The sequence below is a fragment of the Chlorocebus sabaeus genome, chromosome 20, assembly GCF_047675955.1.
Source record: "Chlorocebus sabaeus isolate Y175 chromosome 20, mChlSab1.0.hap1, whole genome shotgun sequence".
Taxonomy (NCBI): domain Eukaryota; kingdom Metazoa; phylum Chordata; class Mammalia; order Primates; family Cercopithecidae; genus Chlorocebus; species Chlorocebus sabaeus.
Window position 1 is genome coordinate 93,508,678 of NC_132923.1, and position 19,794 is coordinate 93,528,471.

General features: G+C 53.7%; 1 protein-coding gene across 4 annotated transcripts in view; it reads right to left on the reverse strand.

Moving 5' to 3' along the window:
* SZT2 (SZT2 subunit of KICSTOR complex) overlaps nucleotides 1-19,794 on the reverse strand; it is a 61,672-nt gene that overhangs the window by 10,885 nt on the left and 30,993 nt on the right. For 3 of the 4 annotated variants that reach the window (XR_012089685.1, XM_037998110.2, XM_007979096.3), the window contains exons 11-51: nucleotides 19,486-19,615; nucleotides 18,549-18,691; nucleotides 18,143-18,295; nucleotides 17,902-18,016; nucleotides 17,469-17,686; nucleotides 15,739-15,954; nucleotides 15,316-15,394; nucleotides 14,973-15,067; nucleotides 14,538-14,706; nucleotides 14,231-14,345; nucleotides 14,029-14,142; nucleotides 13,641-13,811; nucleotides 13,370-13,464; nucleotides 13,005-13,128; nucleotides 12,738-12,902; nucleotides 12,449-12,653; nucleotides 12,074-12,189; nucleotides 11,706-11,952; nucleotides 10,342-10,483; nucleotides 10,084-10,176; nucleotides 9,848-9,938; nucleotides 9,463-9,756; nucleotides 9,158-9,299; nucleotides 8,878-8,985; nucleotides 8,727-8,790; nucleotides 8,351-8,536; nucleotides 7,815-7,982; nucleotides 7,650-7,737; nucleotides 7,453-7,524; nucleotides 7,062-7,263; nucleotides 5,762-5,861; nucleotides 4,923-5,052; nucleotides 2,916-3,068; nucleotides 2,731-2,833; nucleotides 2,542-2,647; nucleotides 2,340-2,451; nucleotides 1,425-1,543; nucleotides 1,149-1,313; nucleotides 793-877; nucleotides 466-630; nucleotides 199-366 (exon numbers count right to left, since the gene is read on the reverse strand). Coding sequence is in view for 3 of the 4 variants with exons in the window: in XM_037998110.2 (XP_037854038.1) it covers nucleotides 199-366; nucleotides 466-630; nucleotides 793-877; nucleotides 1,149-1,313; nucleotides 1,425-1,543; nucleotides 2,340-2,451; nucleotides 2,542-2,647; nucleotides 2,731-2,833; nucleotides 2,916-3,068; nucleotides 4,923-5,052; nucleotides 5,762-5,861; nucleotides 7,062-7,263; nucleotides 7,453-7,524; nucleotides 7,650-7,737; nucleotides 7,815-7,982; nucleotides 8,351-8,536; nucleotides 8,727-8,790; nucleotides 8,878-8,985; nucleotides 9,158-9,299; nucleotides 9,463-9,756; nucleotides 9,848-9,938; nucleotides 10,084-10,176; nucleotides 10,342-10,483; nucleotides 11,706-11,952; nucleotides 12,074-12,189; nucleotides 12,449-12,653; nucleotides 12,738-12,902; nucleotides 13,005-13,128; nucleotides 13,370-13,464; nucleotides 13,641-13,811; nucleotides 14,029-14,142; nucleotides 14,231-14,345; nucleotides 14,538-14,706; nucleotides 14,973-15,067; nucleotides 15,316-15,394; nucleotides 15,739-15,954; nucleotides 17,469-17,686; nucleotides 17,902-18,016; nucleotides 18,143-18,295; nucleotides 18,549-18,691; nucleotides 19,486-19,615 (5,726 nt within the window). In the remaining variant the exon portion in view is untranslated. The remainder of the gene's footprint in view (nucleotides 1-198; nucleotides 367-465; nucleotides 631-792; nucleotides 878-1,148; nucleotides 1,314-1,424; nucleotides 1,544-2,339; nucleotides 2,452-2,541; nucleotides 2,648-2,730; nucleotides 2,834-2,915; nucleotides 3,069-4,922; nucleotides 5,053-5,761; nucleotides 5,862-7,061; nucleotides 7,264-7,452; nucleotides 7,525-7,649; nucleotides 7,738-7,814; nucleotides 7,983-8,350; nucleotides 8,537-8,726; nucleotides 8,791-8,877; nucleotides 8,986-9,157; nucleotides 9,300-9,462; nucleotides 9,757-9,847; nucleotides 9,939-10,083; nucleotides 10,177-10,341; nucleotides 10,484-11,705; nucleotides 11,953-12,073; nucleotides 12,190-12,448; nucleotides 12,654-12,737; nucleotides 12,903-13,004; nucleotides 13,129-13,369; nucleotides 13,465-13,640; nucleotides 13,812-14,028; nucleotides 14,143-14,230; nucleotides 14,346-14,537; nucleotides 14,707-14,972; nucleotides 15,068-15,315; nucleotides 15,395-15,738; nucleotides 15,955-17,468; nucleotides 17,687-17,901; nucleotides 18,017-18,142; nucleotides 18,296-18,548; nucleotides 18,692-19,485; nucleotides 19,616-19,794) is intronic. The other variant, XM_037998113.2, reaches the window with a different exon arrangement.

Here is a 19,794-nt window from a genome sequence, read left to right on the forward strand (position 1 = left end):
TGCAGCCATTCACTGCTGCCAGTATAGCACCTGGATGATGTACAGACAAGCTCATGGACAACTGTAAGTAAGTGATTCTGATGTAGTAGTTTTCTGTCATGCTTCCCCTAAACCCCATCTTTGTACCCTCACCTGCCACACTGTCCTGCCTGGATCTGTGACATTCTCTGGACCCCAAGGACCTCTTGACTTGCGTACCTGGGGGTGTGTCCTCTGTACATAGTGAAGCTGGCAGCAGCTGAAGTTCGATGATGGCATCGGCCAGGGCCTGACGAGCTGCTCCTCGGAACTTCTCCTCCAGCTGCACAATACTAATGTTCCCCTTTTCCCACACATCCAGTCGAAGCCGTGGGGCCCCATTCTGAGCTGGAAGGAGAACAGGGGACCCTAGATCCCCCTCTACTCACCACCCTTACCTCCCACAGCAATAACTGAACACCTCATCCTCTGACCAAGCTGTCCCACCTGAAGAACCATCCACAACAACCGGGCAGCGGATGACCTGGGTCAGCTGCTCAAATTCCTCCTCTCGCAGTGGGTCTGGGGGTCCCGGAGAGGAGGGGGGCCACAGCGCCACTGACAAGGGGGCCCCTCCTTCATCCACAAAGGCTAGAGTGATGCAGGCAACCCCTGGGTAGAAATCCATAGGAAGATTCAGCTGTGGGACTTGCAGACCACCCCTCCCAAGACCCTCCACTCAGCTGCAAGCCTGGGAAAGGCCCTCTCAGCAACAGGATGGCAAAAGGCTTTTCCTCACCTGGTGATGCCACAGGCCCGTGCCCTGCACCATACCTTTGCCCCCAGTGCCCTGTCCACCAGGCTTGTTATACAAGTAGATGTCCAAGTCAGGGAGGCCACCCTGTGGTGGGAGTGGATGCTGGGGAAAGAACAGCCACAGAGCACTAAGACCAAGCAAATGGACAAAACCCTCAGGGATGGGTGCCCACAGTGGGGAACGTGGTGCAGGTAGACATGGGAGCACGAGAAGACACAAGTGGGTAATAATGGTCCCCAGGGGGCACGGGTATACCCAGGTCCATGGACAAAGGTACATATAGTGGTATCTGGAGGAAAGAGTCAGTAAGGGTGTGCGTGGGGCAGGCAGCAGGGGTGCACATGAGTGTGGAGAGAAATGAGTGCAATCTCACTTGGAAGTGGTTCCGGCTGTTGCTATCTGTGTACTTGGGAGAGTGCAGGAAGATGAGCAAGTTCTGCCGCAGGTACCACGCCAAGGCTGGAAGCCAGGGCCTGCAGGACGTGGGTAGGGCCAGATGCAGCACCTCTGAGGGGAGACTTCCAGGGGGCTGGATGAACTGCAGAGTGGGAAGAAGAGGGCAGAGCTGAATGCGGAAGTTCCAGCCTAGACTGTCCCAGCACCTGTGGCTGAGTCTGGGAAGGATGCTGGTGCCTGGAGGGGAGCTGACCTCCACATCAGCTGGTGTTAGCTTGCAGTTCCGAACAAGCATGACTGTGATGACGTCCAGTGTGGCCTCATCCAGGCGCCGACACAGAACTCGTACGAGCTCATCCGTGATCTCAGGACCTTGACACAGCCATGGTGGGAAGGTGGGGACACTGGTAGAGGAACCAGCTACCCCCATAGCAACCCTAAGATGCCAAACTCAAACAATTCCCTGTATACTAGAAGCAGCGTTAGGAGTGCTGGCTCTGGAGGTAGCCAGCACTAGGTTCCATTTCTGCCAAGCTACTTGCTATGTGACTGTGGATACTTTTTGAGTTTTACTCTCAAAACCTCAGGGCTTTCATCCATAAAATAAGAATTATAATAGCATCATCCTCATAAGTTTGTTGCAAGAATTACACTAGAAGTTATGTAACAGTCTCAGCCCAAGACCAGCACGTTAACTGAGCTATAAATATTAGTTGGAAAATCCAGTTGCCTACTAGACACCTTGGGCAAAATATATCCCAAATAACCATCCTCTTCACCCCGAACCCAGTCTGGTATCAGGCCGCTGGCACCACCAGTTCTCCAGTCACCCCAGCTCCCCTTCCCCAAGCTGCGCCTCAGTCAACTGCAGTCCTATCCCTGAACATGGCAGAAGCCAGTCCCTCCCCATGCAGCTCCTGCTTGCGGAAGGCCCTGAGCACAGCAGGAACTAGAGGAGGGGCCCAGGGCAGAGTAATACGAGGTTCTAAGAGAAGTCCCAGAGGGTCTGGAGCCTCCAGCTAGTATTTATGGCTCACTTAATATGTGCCAGGTCTTGGGCTGCAACTGTTACATAACTTCAGTGTAATGCTTGCAAGGTTCTAAGAGAAGTCCCAGAGGATTCTGGAGCCTCATGTGGCCACTCCCCTACCCCCTCTTCAGACCTTACCTGCCTGCCCAACACCATGGACCAGCAGCTGGATATGTCTGTCCACTTGGCCCACAGGACGAGCAGCATCTGAACTGCGGCTGGAGGCCATGTCTAAGGGAGAACGAGGACCCTACAGGGAAAACTGTGGTCAGGGCCCTGGCTCCAGAGAGCAAAGTGCAAGGGGCACACGGGGGCATCAGGCAGTGGGAGTGATACATGCCGAGGCTTCCTCAGAGTAGATGGGCTCTTGGCTTCGGGACAGAGCGAGGGAAGGGGGCAGCGCATCCCCTTTCCATGGTCGGTCACTGCAGGATGTCTCCAGGAGCCTGGGAAAGAGCAGCATGTCTTTGGACATGCCTCCCATGCCATCCTTAACTCATGCCCTACCCACCTTCCAAGGGCCACGTACCGAAGATAGTACACAGCCTTTGTTGCTCGTTCCTGATAAACAAACATGTTTTTCCGGTTCACCACAGAGAAGGCATTGAGCACAGAGCGCAGGGCCTGGATGGCTGGGGAAGTAACGTGGGCTCAGGAAACTGCCTTTTCCAGATCCTTCCAATGTTCACCTGCCCTGTCATGCCAATCACATACCCCGAGAGACCCCCATGCTGGGTCCCATTTTGAGGCGTGAATGGACTCGGATCACAGTTCCCCACACAACGTCACAGGAGAAATGGCCAGGGACAAACTGCATTGTGGCTGCCAGGTACCCTCGGGGCGCACAGCTCTCATCAGCAGCATAATCTGGAGGAAGGGGAGCAGGGATTAGAAATGGGACACACCACCCTCTGCCCTCCACAGACTTCTCACCTGGGAACTGGCATACTTGCCCTCACTCCTCCAGACCTGTCCCTGATTACTGCAGAGAAACGATGATCATTTTGGGTAACACGACAGGGCCAGGCAGACGCGTGCCCTTAGGAACACAGGTCATAGCACAAAGGTTTCTACAGGTATCTCAAGGAGACTTAGAGAAGGAGCTAAGGAGAGGTAACAAGGCAGGCAAAGCATGAGGAAATCCTCAAGATCATGCAAGAGATTCTGACCCTGTCATAATATATGTCAGTAGCACTGTAGCACTATGTCCTCCGGGGAGTTCCAACAGTAACCTCATTAAAACCAAAAGGGTATGGCTGCTTATGCACACCAGCTGCAGAGGAGGGATAAACTGTGTCCTGGGCTTTGGAGGACAGAAGCGCCAACAAACCCAAAGGGTAGTGTGGCAGTACACAGGAGCCCATGGCCACAGTACAATGCCTCCTTTGACCCTTTTCAGGTTTCCAGGGAGCCTTGCGGTGGATCAAAGTGGCAGTTTTGCTCTCAGAGAAGCTGCTGTCAAGTGTGAACAGCACACAGGCTACCCAGGAGGCTGCAGTTTCTGTGTAGAGGCAGAGGCTCTGGAATGGAATGCTGGTTGCTAAGGGTTTCAGGGAAAAAGTCTGGAGAGACTAAAATGAGGAAGGGCTATGTCTGGGTTCTGACTGGCTTTACATCTCAGGCTGCCGGAAGTCATTCTGAAGTAAAAGTGTTCGCCTGTCCTAGCTCATCTTCAATTTGCAGAAGATAGATGCCTTTGAAACCATGGGAGTTCACTAATTATGGGGACTCTGCTTTGATAAGGAGGAGATCCCAGAACATGCTGAGAGATGCACTCTCCTGCAGATGTCAGAAACATTTGTCTACAGACTTGCTGAGAATGTTAAAAATAATGAGTAGTCTGATTTTACTTTTAAACCAGAGAAGAACTGCAAAGGAATGTTATGGTTCAGCTTTTCCTCTATCCGTTTGGGTGAGAGGTCATCAGGAGTAAGAGAAGGGAGAAGTGTTGAGACTTCAGTTACTATCTTGAGTGGATTATCTTGTTCCCTTACCATGACTGGAAATCCCAAAGCAGTCCTGTGGCTGCCTGTCTGGAGGAACAGCCGATTAGAAGGCCAATTCTACTGGCCTTCAGGCTCCTCCCCTCTGGATTTCTCTTACATGGGAACTGGCCTGTTTGTCCTCACTCCCCCAAACTCTTCATTCCTGTCTATTTCCCTGCCAGGGAAAGATGGTCATTCTGGGTAACAAGACAGGGCCAGGCAGAGGCAGGCTCTTAGGAAGATGGATCATGGCCTGATGCCCCTTCAATGATCTCTCCTCTTCTGTATTCTTCAACCTCTCCCTCTCCACTGGCTCTTTCCCTATAGAATATAAACATGCTCATGTCTCTACTTTATTTTAAAGCTCCTTCCTTGCCCCCATCTTCCTTTAGTTACTGCCGTATCTATTTTCTCTGTCTTCACTGCCAAGCTACTTGTAAGAGTAGTTATTCTCAGCCCCACCTATCACCCTCTTTCACTTTTAATTTCATCTGCTTTCTATTCCCATCTCTCTACTGAAAGTACTTCCATGAAAATCACTGATGTTCATCAGCCAATGACGTTCAGCAGCCAAGTCCAGTGATCCTTTCCTGTCCCATCCTTCTTGCTCTCTCTCTAGTACCTGGCACTGATGACCAAGTAATGAGGACTCGGCCCTCAGCTTTCACCAGAGTATTCAGTAAAAGAAAGGGCAGCAGCACCGCCTTGTGAGGGAGGCTTGTGGGTGGGATCTCACCATCACTGGGCAGTGGTGCCCGCTGGCGGGAGTGGAAGGGAGTCTCGCTGCGCCACAGATCTTCTTCACTCTCGGCCACCAGAAGAGAGTTACACACGTGGCTGTCATGAAGGTCTTGAAGAAGCAGTCGCTGGGAGAAGGAGCACAAGGTCAGGGAACGGAAATATCTCCTAAGTGGGCGGTGGTGGTCAGGGGTGATCAAATGCCAGAGAGAATGACCACTATCACTGGGGATTGGAGGTCAACAAGAGTATCAGTTATCACTGAGAGGTCAGAGCTCAGGCCTCTGAGAGGGATTCTTAGTCAGGAACACTTGTCCCTTTGGCGCCAGAATCTGTTCACCATCCTTCGGGTCTCAGCTTAAAACTCACTTCCTCTAAGAAGCTTCCCCTGATACTTCAGATGGTCAGATTCCTGTTACATGCTTTCATAGCAGCTTCTACTGTTCCTTTTAGGATTCTTCACAATTGTAATTGAAATAAGTTGTGTAATTCAGTTGTTCAACTGTCCCCCATTCTACACAAGCTCCACAGAGTTATAGCGTCCCTCTGTCTGGGTCACTAGTATATCACTAATGCTAGCACAGTGCAATGAGAGGGAGTATCTCATGGTTACTGGGATGGTTTGAGAGAGTAACCCACTGTTACTGGGGGTGGGTTGTGGAGCACTCCCAAGGTTGTAGGGAGCTGGGGGAGAAACAGCATCCTACTAACTGAGGGAGTCAAAGACTTTCCATAATTATTGATTCTGAAATGAACCAATAGCCTCTGAAAATCAAGTTCTTAGAAATTTGGTTCTCATCTGTTCTGTCTCAGGGCCTGGAGAGTCCTGCCCCTTACCTGGTTGACCTCCCTGCAGATTTCCCCAACTCGCCTCACCAGGAGCTGCTGCAGGTGGCGACACTCAGTGCCTGGCCCCCCATCCTCCCGAATCAGGCTCCTGGGAAGGAAGGATAATCTGACCAGAACTGCAGTGAGGAGTTATATGTAATGGCATGATATGTATATGTGACATAACTGCAGTTATATGTATCACAAAGGGGAGGGAAAGTCACGGAGGTGGGGCCAAGGGAAACCATGAAAAGGGAGCAGGCTTGGACAGAGGTAAACTTGGTGGGAAATGGAAGAGATGGAATTCTCAAGAGCAGTTCTGGATGCCGAGGCTCCACACTTGCTTCACCAGCTCCCATACGGGCACCACACTGAGGCTCCTTTATGCTGTGTACCTCTTCTTTCTTCTCAAGTGTTCGTCAGAATGGCGGTTTTCCTTTCTTCTCAACCCCACCTTACCCTGCACATCCCACCCACCCCTGAGATGACAGCAGTAGTGAACTGATGCCTATACAGGAATCCTGGCTTTGTCACTTACTATGGCCTTGGGCAAGTATTTAACTGACCTGTGCTTCAGTTTCTTCACCCAAATGATAAGGATATTAATACGCCGTAGGGTTGTTATGTAGACAAATGAGTGGATTCATGTAAGCACCAGAACAGTGCCTAACACACAGTATGCACTTGATAAATATTAGCTATTATGCCTTATTTATTTATTTTTTTTGGAGACAGTGTCTTGCTCTGTTGCCCTGGCTGGAGTGGAGTGGCACAATCTCATTCACTGCAACCTCCACCTCCCAGGTTCAAGATTCTTCTGCCTCAGCCTCCCAATTAGCTGGGACTACAGGTGCCTGCCACCACGCCCAACTAATTTTTGTATTTTTAATGGAGACGGGGTTTCACCATGTTGGCCAGGCTGGTCTTGAACTCCTGACCTCAAGTGATCCACCTGCCTCGGCCTCCCAAATGCCTGGGATTACAGGCATGAGCTACCATGCCCAGCCTTATTATGCCTTATTTTTATACACGAACTTCTGAAGCTGCTGTGAACCTTAGATATTGTTAATGCTCAGCTAGAAGCCAGAATCTCCATCAGCTTTTTGACTCCTATAAGACAGTTGAATGTGATGTGCTTAGCTGTAAGATGTGGAAAGTGATCAGGAGCCACCAACCTAAGAATACAAGTTGGATCTCTACCCAAGCTCTCAGTCCCAAGTCTTACTTCTAACACTGGAGAGAGGTACTGTGGGAGCAGAGAGAAGAGGTTAACGGGAGCGTGAGGGTGCAGGCCCTGGCTTCTACTTACCGTGCATGTGCATACACTTCCACACGGTCCTGCAGGACCCGGACAATGAGCCAGAAGTCAGGCAGGGAGGGCCCAGGGAGGCCTGAGAGTGAAGGCTGTGGAGGTGCTGGCCCAGGTGGAGTCCGCAATGTGAAGGGGGCCTTCTCACCAAGGGTGTCATTGGGACCCTCACTGTCTGAGCCACTGCTGCCACCATCATAACCTGTGTCAGATGCACTGAAGGTCAATCCCATCCGAAGCTGGGCCCGACTCACCTGATCCTCCAGGTGCATCCAGCTTGATGCACTTCAGATTAGTCCCTTCTGATACCTCCTGCCCAAACCTTTCCCAGTGCAGCCCTAAGCCCACCTCCCATCAGCTTAGAGTCCTTCACCCCCTCCCCCCAGCTTACCTAAGTGGTCTGAGTCCACACTGCCCTGACTGGACATGAGACTTAGCCCCCGACTGGGCTCAGGCTGACTCCCTGGATAGAGAAAGAATATGCCTGGAGCCTCTCTCAATCCTGTCTAGGGCCTCCCTCCAAAAATGGAAGCATGGTCAGGGATCTGGTCCTGGCCCCCAGACTTTGCGGCCCAAGTCCTCTCTTACCTCCCTGTGGCACGCTGGGCAGGCTGATGAGGGGGACACCCTCAGAATCCTCTGGGGACCCAGGTGCTTGGGGGCTGGCTGTCAGGGTCTGAGAAATAGGAAGTCAGGACTGAGGTATAGGCCCCACACACCCACCACCCCCCTCCATTCCCAGGTGAGACTCACCTCCCCTTCGATGCCTTCAGCCCTGTCCTCGTGACTGTGCCAAGCCCAGGCTGCTGAAGAAGGCTCCCCATGGGACCCACCTGGCTGTTGGCCAGCTGCCACAAAGAAGAAGCCACTGTCAGGGTCTTCAAGAAGAACATGGCCAGGGAGATGGAGGCGCCGGAACTCCTAGAGAGTAGGAGCCAAGATCACAGTTTAGGCAGGGCCCCTCCCTACACGTGGTGAGCTACACTTCCTCATGAGATGCTCCTAACTACCTGGTAAAGCAGATGCTGGCATCCCCACTGCTGAGGTAAGAAAAGGTTCAGTGACTTGCCTAAGGTTCAACAGGAGCAGTGACCAGGTTGGGAGCTGGGTTTCTTTCCACTGAGTTGGGCTGCCAAGCACAGGGGTGAGGGCAGACGATGTGGTCAGTAGGGAGACAGGAGGGGTAATTCTACGAGCTCGAACTAACAGAGGGCCTTCCAGTCCTGTGCCTGGGACCCAGGGAAGGACGGGCCCCAAGATGACCCTGCAGTGTTCTGAGGGCAACTTACCTCCTTGAATTGTGTGAGGGAACGCTCTGGCCCAAATACAAAACTCAGTGGCAGAGTTTGGCGAAGGCAGGTGGAGCGTCCAGGAGAGCTATGGATATGGGCAGCTGCGCGGTGCAGGGCAGGGCTCTGGGGGATGCCCCCTCTTCGGAGTGCCCCCACCATCTCATCTTCCAACAACCAGCGGATCTACGGTTAGACAGCAAGTGACAAGGGCACCTCCCTTGCTTCCTTGGGCATCCCCTCAACCCACACTAGAAGATACTTTGCCTCACAGACTGAGAGAAGTCTCACTTCTATCCCAGAACAAAGAGGGTACCTTATCTCACTCACCTGATGGAAAGGGAATCAGTGACAGTGTTGGGGGTGAGGGGCTCACCTCATTCATGGTGGTCTCAATAGCCAGTCTGTGGGGCGTGGCCAAATTGGATAGACCTGGGTGCCTAATTGGAAGAAAGGTTAAGATATTGGTTTCCAGCAAATGAAATTGAAAAGGAGTAATGAACTCTGAGAGGGAGAGAAGGAAGTACCTCTCTTCTTCTGGGGGTGGCAGTGGGGGCCCAAGGCCATCATCTGACCTTAAAGATGATGGCTGCCCTGGGGATCGTGGGAATGAAGCACTGCTTTCAGATGTTGACCTGAACAGGGTTGGAACAAAAGTCAAAGGTCAGGAGCTACTATCCTACCAGGGCCTCCTCCTCACTCCTTTCTTGGACTCCTCAAGGTCTCCTTAGTCCCCAAGTGCTCTAGATTCCCTCAGTGGTCCCCCTACCCCCCTTCCAAAACCCCCCACCAAATTTGCTGCCACACCGGTGGTGCTGAGGGTCTGAGGCTGTGGGGAGCTCCACTTCCAGGGGCAAGGTCAGCACGAAGACATCCAGAGTCACACTGAGGTCCCTCAAGGGAACTCGGCCTCCAATTGGGGGGCCCTCCAGACTGGAAAGCACCTGGCCTGGGAGAGGAGGGAAGTTAGCAGTTGCTGAGGGCTGCTCTAAGATAAGCACAGATTCCAAGCTCTAAGTGTTAAAAAACATAACCCCTAGGCTCCCCTCCACGCCCATACAGGCAGGCTGTTCCAGAACCTTTGGCTTTCCCTTGGGCTGCCTCAAACTCACCCAGGCAGGTAGGCAGGCTGCACACAGGTACTGAGCTGTGCTGCCCACGCAGCCGCACGGAGCACGTGAGGTGCAGGAAGAGTGGGGGCAGGTCATGCAGGAGGCTCTCAGGCCCAGTGGGTGAGTCGTCCCCCAAGATACTGAAGGAGTCTTCATCAGGATTCACAGTGTCTACATCTGACAGCGAAGCAGAGTCTAGCCCAGCAGGTCCCAGGTCTGATTCACGGCTCTCCCGGTATTCTACCTCTAGCTCTGGGTCACTCTCAGTGACCACACAGCAGGCAGATGTGTCTCCTAGTAGTGCATGTCACGTGGTCAATGGGAGAGGCTGGCAGTGGAGGCCCCTGAATCTCCATGTGAAGCAGCCTTCCCCACCTTGACTCACTTGCCCACACACCTTCTTCTCCCATAAGCTCAGCCTCTGAAAACTCCAGGTCGCTGATTTTTCTGTCTACTGTGTCCCGAGGCCCCTCATCCTAGGCAAAAGAAAGAGACAGCTTGATCTAAGGCAAGACAAGAGCAACATCCAGGTCTCAGGGAACCAAGACTCAAGAGGGTCTGGGTGGGCCTCTGGGACTGTGGGTTGAGAGCACAAGAGAGGTAAGGAAGAGAGCCACTCACTTCTCGCCTGCTGGATGGAGGGCAATAGAAGAAGTAGTGGGGATTGGAAGGCACTGTGCGGAAGTGGAGACGACTTATCTCTAGGAACTTCTCCTGTTATGGGGTTTAGAAGGAGGTTAGAATGTCAGCCACCCCTCAACAGGACACTACTCCCTACGCTAGAGCAGGACACATGCATACCACCAACCCAGGAGAGAATCCTGTCCCTCTGCACAGGCAGGACTCTACACCTCTTCTACCCTCGCCCAAGCTTCCCACCTGGATGATGCTATGAAGGGCACCATGGGCCTCTCCTCTGAGCTGGCAGACATCTGTCAGAGAGATCTCTGGCCCAGGGTCTGGATTGCCAGGGACACGGGTGCTCTGACACTCAGGCTCGCTTAGGTCCTCGGTCTCTATGCTGAATGGTTGGGGTAAGGATGTTGAAGTGTTAAGAACCACCAAGTTCTGAAGCAGCCTGCCTCCCAACTAGGGAGCAGCACAGAAAGCCTTTTTGTCCATAGGAAGAGTGCTTAGCATAATGGCATGGGTGGTGAAAGAGGCGAGGAGAACCAACATACACATTTTGGCTCTAATCTCCATATTGCTTTTTCTTTTTTCTTTCCTTTTTTTTTTTTTTGAGACAGGCTTTTACTCCGTTGCTGAGGTAGGAGTGCAGTGGTGCCATCACTGCTTGCCTTCTGAGTAACTGGGACCACAGGCACGTGCCACCACGCCCAGCTAATTTTTGAATTATTTTGTAGAAACAAAGTCTCCCTTGGTTGCTTAGGCTGGTCTTGAACTCCTGGGCTCAACTGATCCTCCCGCCTCAGCCTCCCAAAGTGTTGGGATTACAGGAGTGAGTCACTGCACCTGGCCTTAACTTTCACATTTCTTAATGGATGGGGATTTCTATGAAACAGAGTAGCGATAACTCCCAGTTTTCTGACTTGGATCACTAGGTTGAGGGTGATATCTTTCACCATGAATGAAGAAGAAAGGTGGAGAATCAAGGGTTAGTGGGAAGAAAATGCATTCATTTGGGGTGCATGAAAAGTGGGTATCTAGAGCTCCAAAGAGAGAACTGGACTGGAGTTCCAATCTAGGAGTCATCAGCATATCCGTCCTTCTGGTTCTTTTGTTTCCCCAATGCTAACACACTGCAGATGCTAGACCCATAGCTGTCTGCCTGCTTGCCTTTCTCCTTCTCTCCTCCCCTTCCTCCCTTCAACAGCGACCTACTGAGCCCCTAAGGTGAGCTGGGGACTTAGCAGTGAGCAAAATACAGTTTTGGCCCCCAGGAAATTCACAGATTGGTTGGGGAGATTCCTACTATTGTGTGGATGTCCTCAGAACAAGTCTCTACTTTTCACGGTTAGCACCAGGGGACTCCCTATCCCTGACTTAGCTCATCACTCAACACCAAAGCAGGGGAGATGGGGAGAGCCTGGGAGGGAGACTGCTGCCTGTGCCAAATGTGGGAGGAAGGCTGCATGGCACTCAGGGAGCCGGCGACAGAGCACCACTGCTTCTCAGGTGCTTAGATACTACCTTGGACAGTCATTCCCCTGGACTGGAAAGTCCTTGTTTATAGGGACTTGGTCTGTGTACCTCCTTATCCATCATTCAAGTACAATCCTAACCTGGATTCAGAAGCTAGGATAGCTCGTTCCCGAGGCTCAGCACCCTCCTCCATGCTGCTGCTGAAGGGCCCAGGGCTGAGAGGCCCAGGGCTTGGGGGTGCATGAGGCAAACCCCAAGTGTGGCCACACAGTGCAAGCAGAAATGGAGTGATGTCTACTTCTTGTAGTAGCTCCTCACAGGCATCTACTGCTGTCAGCAAATCCTGGGAGGTCACACTCTGTGCTTGCTGCAAGCTGCGGAATAGCCCTGATGGAAGTGGAAGGGGCCATGAGGCTCAAGCTCTGGAATGGCCTCTCCAATCCCCACCCTGTAATCCCTGTATCTCCCCCAGGGCCCCACTCCTCCCTCCCACCACCCTCCTGCTCACCACGGACATAGCACCGCTGTGCATGCTCCTGCAGCAGGGCACAATGGTTAGCTGCCTCCTTGTACCGGGGCTCCATCCAGGCTGAGGATGGGGAGGGGTGGTCAAGGAACTGAGTCCTAGGGAGGGGAGGGAAAATGGAGCTTGACTAACTCCCTTAAGTGATACCTCAGACTCATTAGCCATCCACACTCCAATGGATCATCTACAGACACATATCAAGTGTATTCATGGCCTAACAAGGGTTTGCTGGGGGAAATCAAGCAAGGAGCCAGCAGGATGTGGCAACTTACCTGCCCATGCCCATTAGTGTGTACTTACTTCTTGGCTGGGAGCCACGGCCCGGTGAGGACATGGGTCAACACTGAAGGCACTCACCGGAAGATGAGGTCTCGGGGCGCCTGAGGGGGCTGCATGCCAACCATTTGTTCCCTCAGCGCTTCCAGTGAACAGCTGTAGATGTAGACAGGACACCGGGTCCGGGGCCCATCTGTACTCTCAGTCTGGGAAGCCTGACGCCCAGCATAAGCCTGTAAGTCTCGACGGAAGGGTGGGCTTAGCTCTCTTTGATTCTGGACATTGTCTGTGAAGAAAACGTGTCATGTGGTCTTCCAGCCCTGTCTGTTTCCCACTCCCACTCCTGCCCACCTTGAGTCGGCAGCCTTACCATCAGCCAGGGTTACACTGAGGACAGGGACTTGGGACTTTGTAGCTTTGACGCCAGTTCCTTCTAGATCTTTCAGACTGGGAGCCCCACTCCAATCCCCAAACTTAGGCTTTGTCTCCTCTTGAGGGGGTCCCTCCAGGCCACAGGCAGCCAGACGCTGGACATCTGAAGAGGATGAGACAATAAATCAGAGCTGCCTGGTGGGCTGGTGCGGGAGCTCAGGGGTTTGTATCTGAGGGGGTTCGTGAGGAGGTCAGTGGCTGGCACCTGAGAAGGTAGCTGGGAGAAAAGTCAGAAACACATGCTGGGGGTTCACAAGCCTTGCATAGCAGCGCCACTGAGGGGGCTGGGCAGAGATGAGAGGCTTGAGAGTTTCAGGAAGACCTACTCTCTGTAAGAGAAAAACAGAAATTAGAGTAATCTATAAGGGAATGTCCAACCCCTGTTCCCCTCCTCCAACCTAGAGCTGACTCAGGTACAGCTTGAAAGATCCAGGACAATGGAAAATGATGGCATTCTGTCACTGGCAGATGCCACTTAGTCTCAATGGCGGTAGAAGGTTGGGGCCTGAAGATGTGGTGCTAGAAGGAGGTCAGTGTGACAAGGGTTCAGGGAGAAGAATCGGTGCTGACCAGGGAAGTAACGGTGGAGTCTCCTGTGGCCTGGGTGCTGATGAATGCTTGCTCCTTCAGGATCCCATGAACCCCTGGTAGTGGCCCCTCGGCACCTACAATCAGGGTAGAGATGGGTGAAAGAGGGCAGAGCCAGCAGACAGGTGGGACTCTGGGTTGAAGAAAGGGGGAGGAAGGGGAAGGCCAAAACTCAAAGACAGAAATCACCCTGTGAGGGTGGGGGAAAAGGGCTGGGCCAGGGTCTGGTGTCAGGAGGATGTGGGGAACTCACCTGGAACGTGGCAGGTCCGCCGCAGCACCTCACTCAAGAAGGCAGCCTGGTCAACGGGTGTCAGTGGGATCTCCCGGTCACTCAGCTCCTGCCCCAGGCAGCTGTGCAGCAGGCACAGCACCATGTCGTTGGCGGGACAGGACCCCTCGGCGAAAGGGACACCCTCTGGCTCTGCCCGACACACACTCTGCTCAGCACCAAGAGCCTCCTGCTGCCCGGTGCCCCCGGCTCAGCCCTGACCAGCAAGGCCCCTCCTTCAGCCTCATGGGCTCCTCCTGTCCCCGCCACTCATCTGCTCACTTGCTGACCCATCTGTTTGTTATTTTCTAATACTTCCAGGCTTGCTGGCCCTTTAGGTGTGGGCTGAAAGGGTACCAGGTTCACCCACCTCTGGCAAGCAAGAGGAAGAACATCTGGAGCTGCTGGCACTGTGGCAGCAATCCCATTAGGTCAAAATGGAAAGGGATCTCATGGACACAGGTGTCTCCTCCCTGATCCAATCCTACAAGGGAGGAAAGACAGGACACAGTGAAACACTGATTACTCTACCCACTCCCCTGCTCCACCAGTGGGCCGCCTGCCTCATTCACCGTCAGAGACCCTCGGCTCTGGGGGCACAGGACCCCATTCCTTGCTTTGGCACAGCTGTATCAGGTATTCAAAGCTCAGCATGGAACCTATGCAGGCAGCATCCCGTGGATGGAGCTACAGGAAGAACATCAGAGGTCAGGAGTCAACATCTCTTAGCCCAGGATACCCTGGGTTCCAGCTCTTCAGGAAGCTTCAACAGTCCCAGCCATTCAGAGGCACCAGGAAGCCCACAGACTGCAGTACTCCAAAGGAGATGGCACCCCAATCCAGTGAGAGAGGTCGGGGTACTGTTCTGAGGACACTCACAGCTTGTGGGATCTCAGAATATGTCAGGTCCTGGAGGTGCTTCCAGCTTCCAGGGCCAGGTCCCACTCGCCCATACTGTGGCTCCACCCACACCTCGGTGACCAGATTGAGCTCTGAGTCTCCCTCCAGGGCCTCCACTTCCACATCATTGTCATCATCTGTCGAGAAGCTAAAGGAAGAAGGGCTCTGAGTCCAATGCAGAGCCTCATGGCAGGGAATGGACCTCATGGAGGGAAGGTGGCAGGCACAGAGGGCAGCCACGAGTCACACAAGACCTTCCCAGACCAGCATCTGCCTGATGAAGCATCTAAACACCGCACCCACTCCCTGACTTTGGGATCAAGATCATCTCAGGATATGGGAGCCAGACCTCTAGGGGATGGTGGGGAGAAGGGTGACTCTGCAGAGGCGGCCCTCACAGAGGGCCTGTCTCACCTGTCTTTGGTGGAGGTAGAGTGTGGGGGGAAGAGGATATACTGGACAACACAGGTGTGCTTCTCTTCAGCTGCAGCCTGCCCTGGTGGTTCATTCTGTGGGCAAAATGGGAGATCTGGGGCAAATCCCAGCCAAGGCAGAGATCTGGCCTGGCTTAGCTCTGGCCCTCAGAATTTCAGTTCCCTCACCACATTGTCCTGACTGCAGCCTCAAACCTCGCACCCTCTGGCCACACTGTCCCTGTGAGGCAGAGTTTCCAGCAGTCCCAACCCAGCTCAGAGGCCAGTGTCCCTGGGATTATGACAGACCTTGGCAGGGAGGTGTCATGAGGGATGGCACATACCTGAATTGGAAGCTCCAGAACCATGTTGATGATTCCTTCTCCACTGCAGGCAAAGTGGAATCCTTCAGAAAGTCGGACTCTGAAGCCCCATAAAGGCCGAGGCAAGGCCAGGTAAGAGAAGAGACACTGAGACTACAAGCTTTCCCCACACACACCCACCTCCCAGCAGTCCTCAAGGAGCCAAGTCTGCTGGTGGCCCTGCTCAAACTGGCGGTCCCTCAGGGTATAACAAGTCCAAGGAGGATGAGAGAGGCCAAAATAAATCGGGTGATGGGAGGAGACAGGGAGGGCAGTAGCAAATGGTGCTCTATACTTGAGACTGGGAATTAGAGGGGAAGTGTGTGCTACAGGCTTTCTGCTAGTGTCCCAGTCTACACTTGCTCTCTCCTTGCCCCGAGTGGCCTGGCAGATTGGATGACATACTCAGTGAGGATGGAGAGGAGCTGGGCAATGGCACTGAGAGGCAGCGCAGGGGCCAGTCCTGATGGGACACTCCAAAGCCAGCGCTGATGGTAGAGGTAGCGGGACAGTGATGCCAGGCTAGAAGAGGCTGAGCGGCCTGACACCAAGGGCAGTGGACCTGGTGGCTCCAGTGTCAGCAAGAAGGGTGCCCGGTAGTCCAAGGGTAGCTTCTCATACCTAGGAAATGGGACAACTCCCCAGCGATCTCTACTCATCCCTGGCTAAGCCACACCCGTCCATACCTCTGTACTACTCATGCCCCACTAAGCCACACCCTTCCACACCTCCGTACTACTCATATCCCGCTAAGCCATGCCCTTCCACACCTGTACCACTCATACCCGGCTAAGCCATGCCCTTCCACACCTGTACCACTCATACCCGGCTAAGCCATGCCCTTCCACACCTGTACCACTCATACCCGGCTAAGCCATGCCCTTCCACACCTGTACCACTCATACCCTGCTAAGCCACGACCTTCCACACCTGTACCACTCATACCCTGCTAAGCCACACCCTTCTACACCTGTACCACTCATACCCTGCTAAGCCACACCCTTCTACACCTCTGTACCACTCATACCACGCTAAGCCACACCCTCCACACCTCTGACCTACTCATATCCCGCTAAGCCACGCCCTTCCACACCCCTTACTACTCATACCCCGCTAAGCTACAGCCTTCCACACCTCTGACCAACTCATACCCTGCTAAGCCACGCCCTTCCACACCTCTGACCTACTTATACCTCGCTAAGCTACGCCTTTCTACACCTCTGTACCACTCATACCCTCCTAAGCCACGCCCTTCCACACCTCTGTACCACTCATATCCTGCTAAGCCAGACCCTTCCACACCTCTGTACCACTCATACCCTGCTAAGGCACGCCCTCCACACCTCTGTACCACTCATACCCTGCTAAGGCACGCCCTCCACACCTCTGGACCTACTCATACCAGGCTAAGCCACGCCCTCCACACCTCTGTACCATTCATACCCTGCTAAGCCGCACCCTCCACACCTCTATACCACTCATACTCTGCTAAGCCACGCCCTTCCACACCTCTGACCTACTCATACCAGGCTAAGCCACGCCCTTCTACACCTCTGACCTACTCATACCCCACTAAGCCACGCCCTTCACACCTCTGTACCACTCATACCCCACTAAGCCACGCCCTTCCACACCTCTATACCACTCATACCCTGCTAAGCCACACCCTTCCACATCTCTGACCTACTCATACCCCGCTATGCCATGCCCTTCCACACCTATACCACTCATACTCAACTAAGACACGCCCTCCACATCTCTGACTCATACCAGGCTAAGCCACGCCCTCCACACCTCTACCACTTGTACCCGCTAAGCCACATCCTTCCACACCTCTGACCTACCCATACCTCACTAAGCCACGCCCTTCCACACCTCTGTACCACTCATACCCTGCTAAGCCACGCCCTCCACCTCTGTACCACTCATACCCCGCTAAGCCACGCCCTTTCACACCTCTGCACCACTCATACCCCGCCAAGCCACACCCTCCACACCTCTGTACCACTCACACCCCGCTAAGCCACACCCTTCCTTTGTGTGGTAGCACTCATACCCTGTCAAGCCAGACCATTCCACACCTCTGTACCACTCATACCCCACTAAGCCACACCCTTCCACACCTCTGTACCAACCTGATGAGCAGTTTGTCCAGTGGCTTATGCAGGACCACAAGGCAGGGCCGGTCAGACAGGGCCTGCTGTGGCCCCAGCACGGGGGATGACTTGGAGGGAGAGCTGCCCCCACCAGCGCCCCCTAGCCCTTTTCGTTTCACCTTGGGTGTTGGCTCCTTGCTTTGTACCCGGTGAGGGAAACGCAGCTGCAGGATCTCTTCCCTCAAGCCTGACACAATCTGAGGGGAAAATGTGGTCAGATCCTCCTACTCCCATCTCCTACAGGTCTGGGAGAAGGGGCCCACAGACAAGGTGAGACACAGCCTTCTTCTCTAGGTCTCCCTTGGTCTGGGGACTCCTCCCTCTACTGGACCTGGCCCTGTGGGGTTTGGGGAGAGGGAGCTAGTCTACACCCCAGGGCTCCTTGGTCAGAGTCAGTCAGGGCCCAGCTCACCTTGTGTCGGGCCGGTGCTGGTGTGCCAATGGGAAAACCCAGGCGAAGAACCATGCATGGGGCCTTGGAAATGATACGGACCATGTAGAAGGAGGAGGGGGGCTGGTCTGGGGCACTGGGGAGAAATGGGAGTCAGTGAGCAGTCCGAGGTTGGCAGGAAGTAGGAGTGAGGTCTGGGGTTAGAGGTTAGAGGGAGACATGGGATGAGGGGGCAGGGGTGAGGGGACATCACTTTGCCCACCTGGAGAGCAGCTTGACATAAGAATAACCCTCGACTAGTACGAAGCTGCTCCAGTCCCGAAGCAGAGAGGTCAGGGAGGAGTGGGAGATCCTGCACTGGATAGTGCTGTAGCGCCCATTGCTGCCCGGGGTGTGCAAGTGCTTGGGGATTGGTCTAGGAAGAGGGGTGTGGACTGAGGTTAGACCTCCCGGCCCCAGTCTTGGAGAAAAGGAATAGACTACTATCTCTCTCTTCTAGGCCTTGCCTGAGGTTATGGGGACTGATGAGCAGGGAGGCAAGGAAAAGGCTATAGTTTTTCCTTGGCCACAGTTGGTAAGAGCTCATCTGCTGCTCCCCTTCCCATCATTCCCTATTCCCCAACCCTGATACTCCACCTCAACTATGGCCCAGCCCTAAGGGCACCCACGTGTCGTGCTCCAGGATTAGCACCAGGCGATGCATGTGCAGCCATCGCTGCCAGGAATTTGCATCCATGGACAGCACTGGCTTCCAGTAGGCAGCAAACTGGGCATGGGATGAGTCAGAACCACTAGGCTGGAGGGAGAGCACCTGGGGACAGGAAGGACAGCACTATATGAGCATTTGTAGAGGACCAGGGTACAAACTGCAAAGAGCGAACAAAACCATGGGTGAACTCCGTTCAGAGTCAGACAGCAGTGGCTTGAGGCTACAGCCCAGCCTGAGACAAAGCACAGTGGAGACAAAAACTGCTTCCACTGTGAAGGCTAGATTTGGATGACTGAGTCCAGGGACAGACTGTGTAGCCCTTTAAAGCTGAATCCAGGAGAAGGATGGAACCATGAGCCCAGCTTATGTCACTGACTTAGGAGAAAAGCCACCGAATGGTGGCAGGACCTCATGATGTGGCCACTGTATACTAGCATAAGTCACCTGCCCATCAGTGTTAGGCTCACAGCGTGGACTGAGTGTGAAGATAGCACAGGACCAAGGAAGCTGTGGTCTGCAGGAAGTACACAGTTCATGGTGGCTGATGGTGGATGCACACAGGTAAAGGTGACTGGGGGAGCCCAAAGTATGCCACATGGAGATGGGGCAAGGGCTCATGGTCTGCTGGGCCTGGGATACCACCACCTAGACACTGTGTGAGTCTTTGCCTCTGCCACCTGTGCTCTGTTCAGGACAGCCTGTCTCTATAGATCCTCCTCTTCCCTGGGGCCTTAGGGTGAGGGAGAAGAGAAGCTCTCAAGGTTAAAGCTTGGGCTTCTGGTTTAGGTGCCTTAGACGTGAGAGAGAAAGCAATAGAAAGTGGTGGTCCTGGGCTCCAGACGCTGTACAACCTAAGTTGGCATGAAATGGGGCTACTACACTTCAGAGCTACTCACCGGGGTGGTGGAGCCTGGAGGGATGTAGAAGAGTGGCACTCCACTCTTGGTGCTGTCAGGAAGTGTGAAATGCTCAGGCACTGAGGAGAAGGACTGAAGGTGGGCAAGCATCTGGTCTGTCTGGTTGATGCTGTAGAATAAGGGCCAGGCCTGAGCCATATCTGACTCTGCTGGGTGCAGATAAGGGTAGCCTTAGGGGTATTTGGGACCCTGGATATAAACCTGGTTCTCTGGGTGATGCTCCCCAGCTCCCACCTTCACAAATCTGTCCCTCCACACAACAAATGGGGCAGCACTCATTGAGTGATG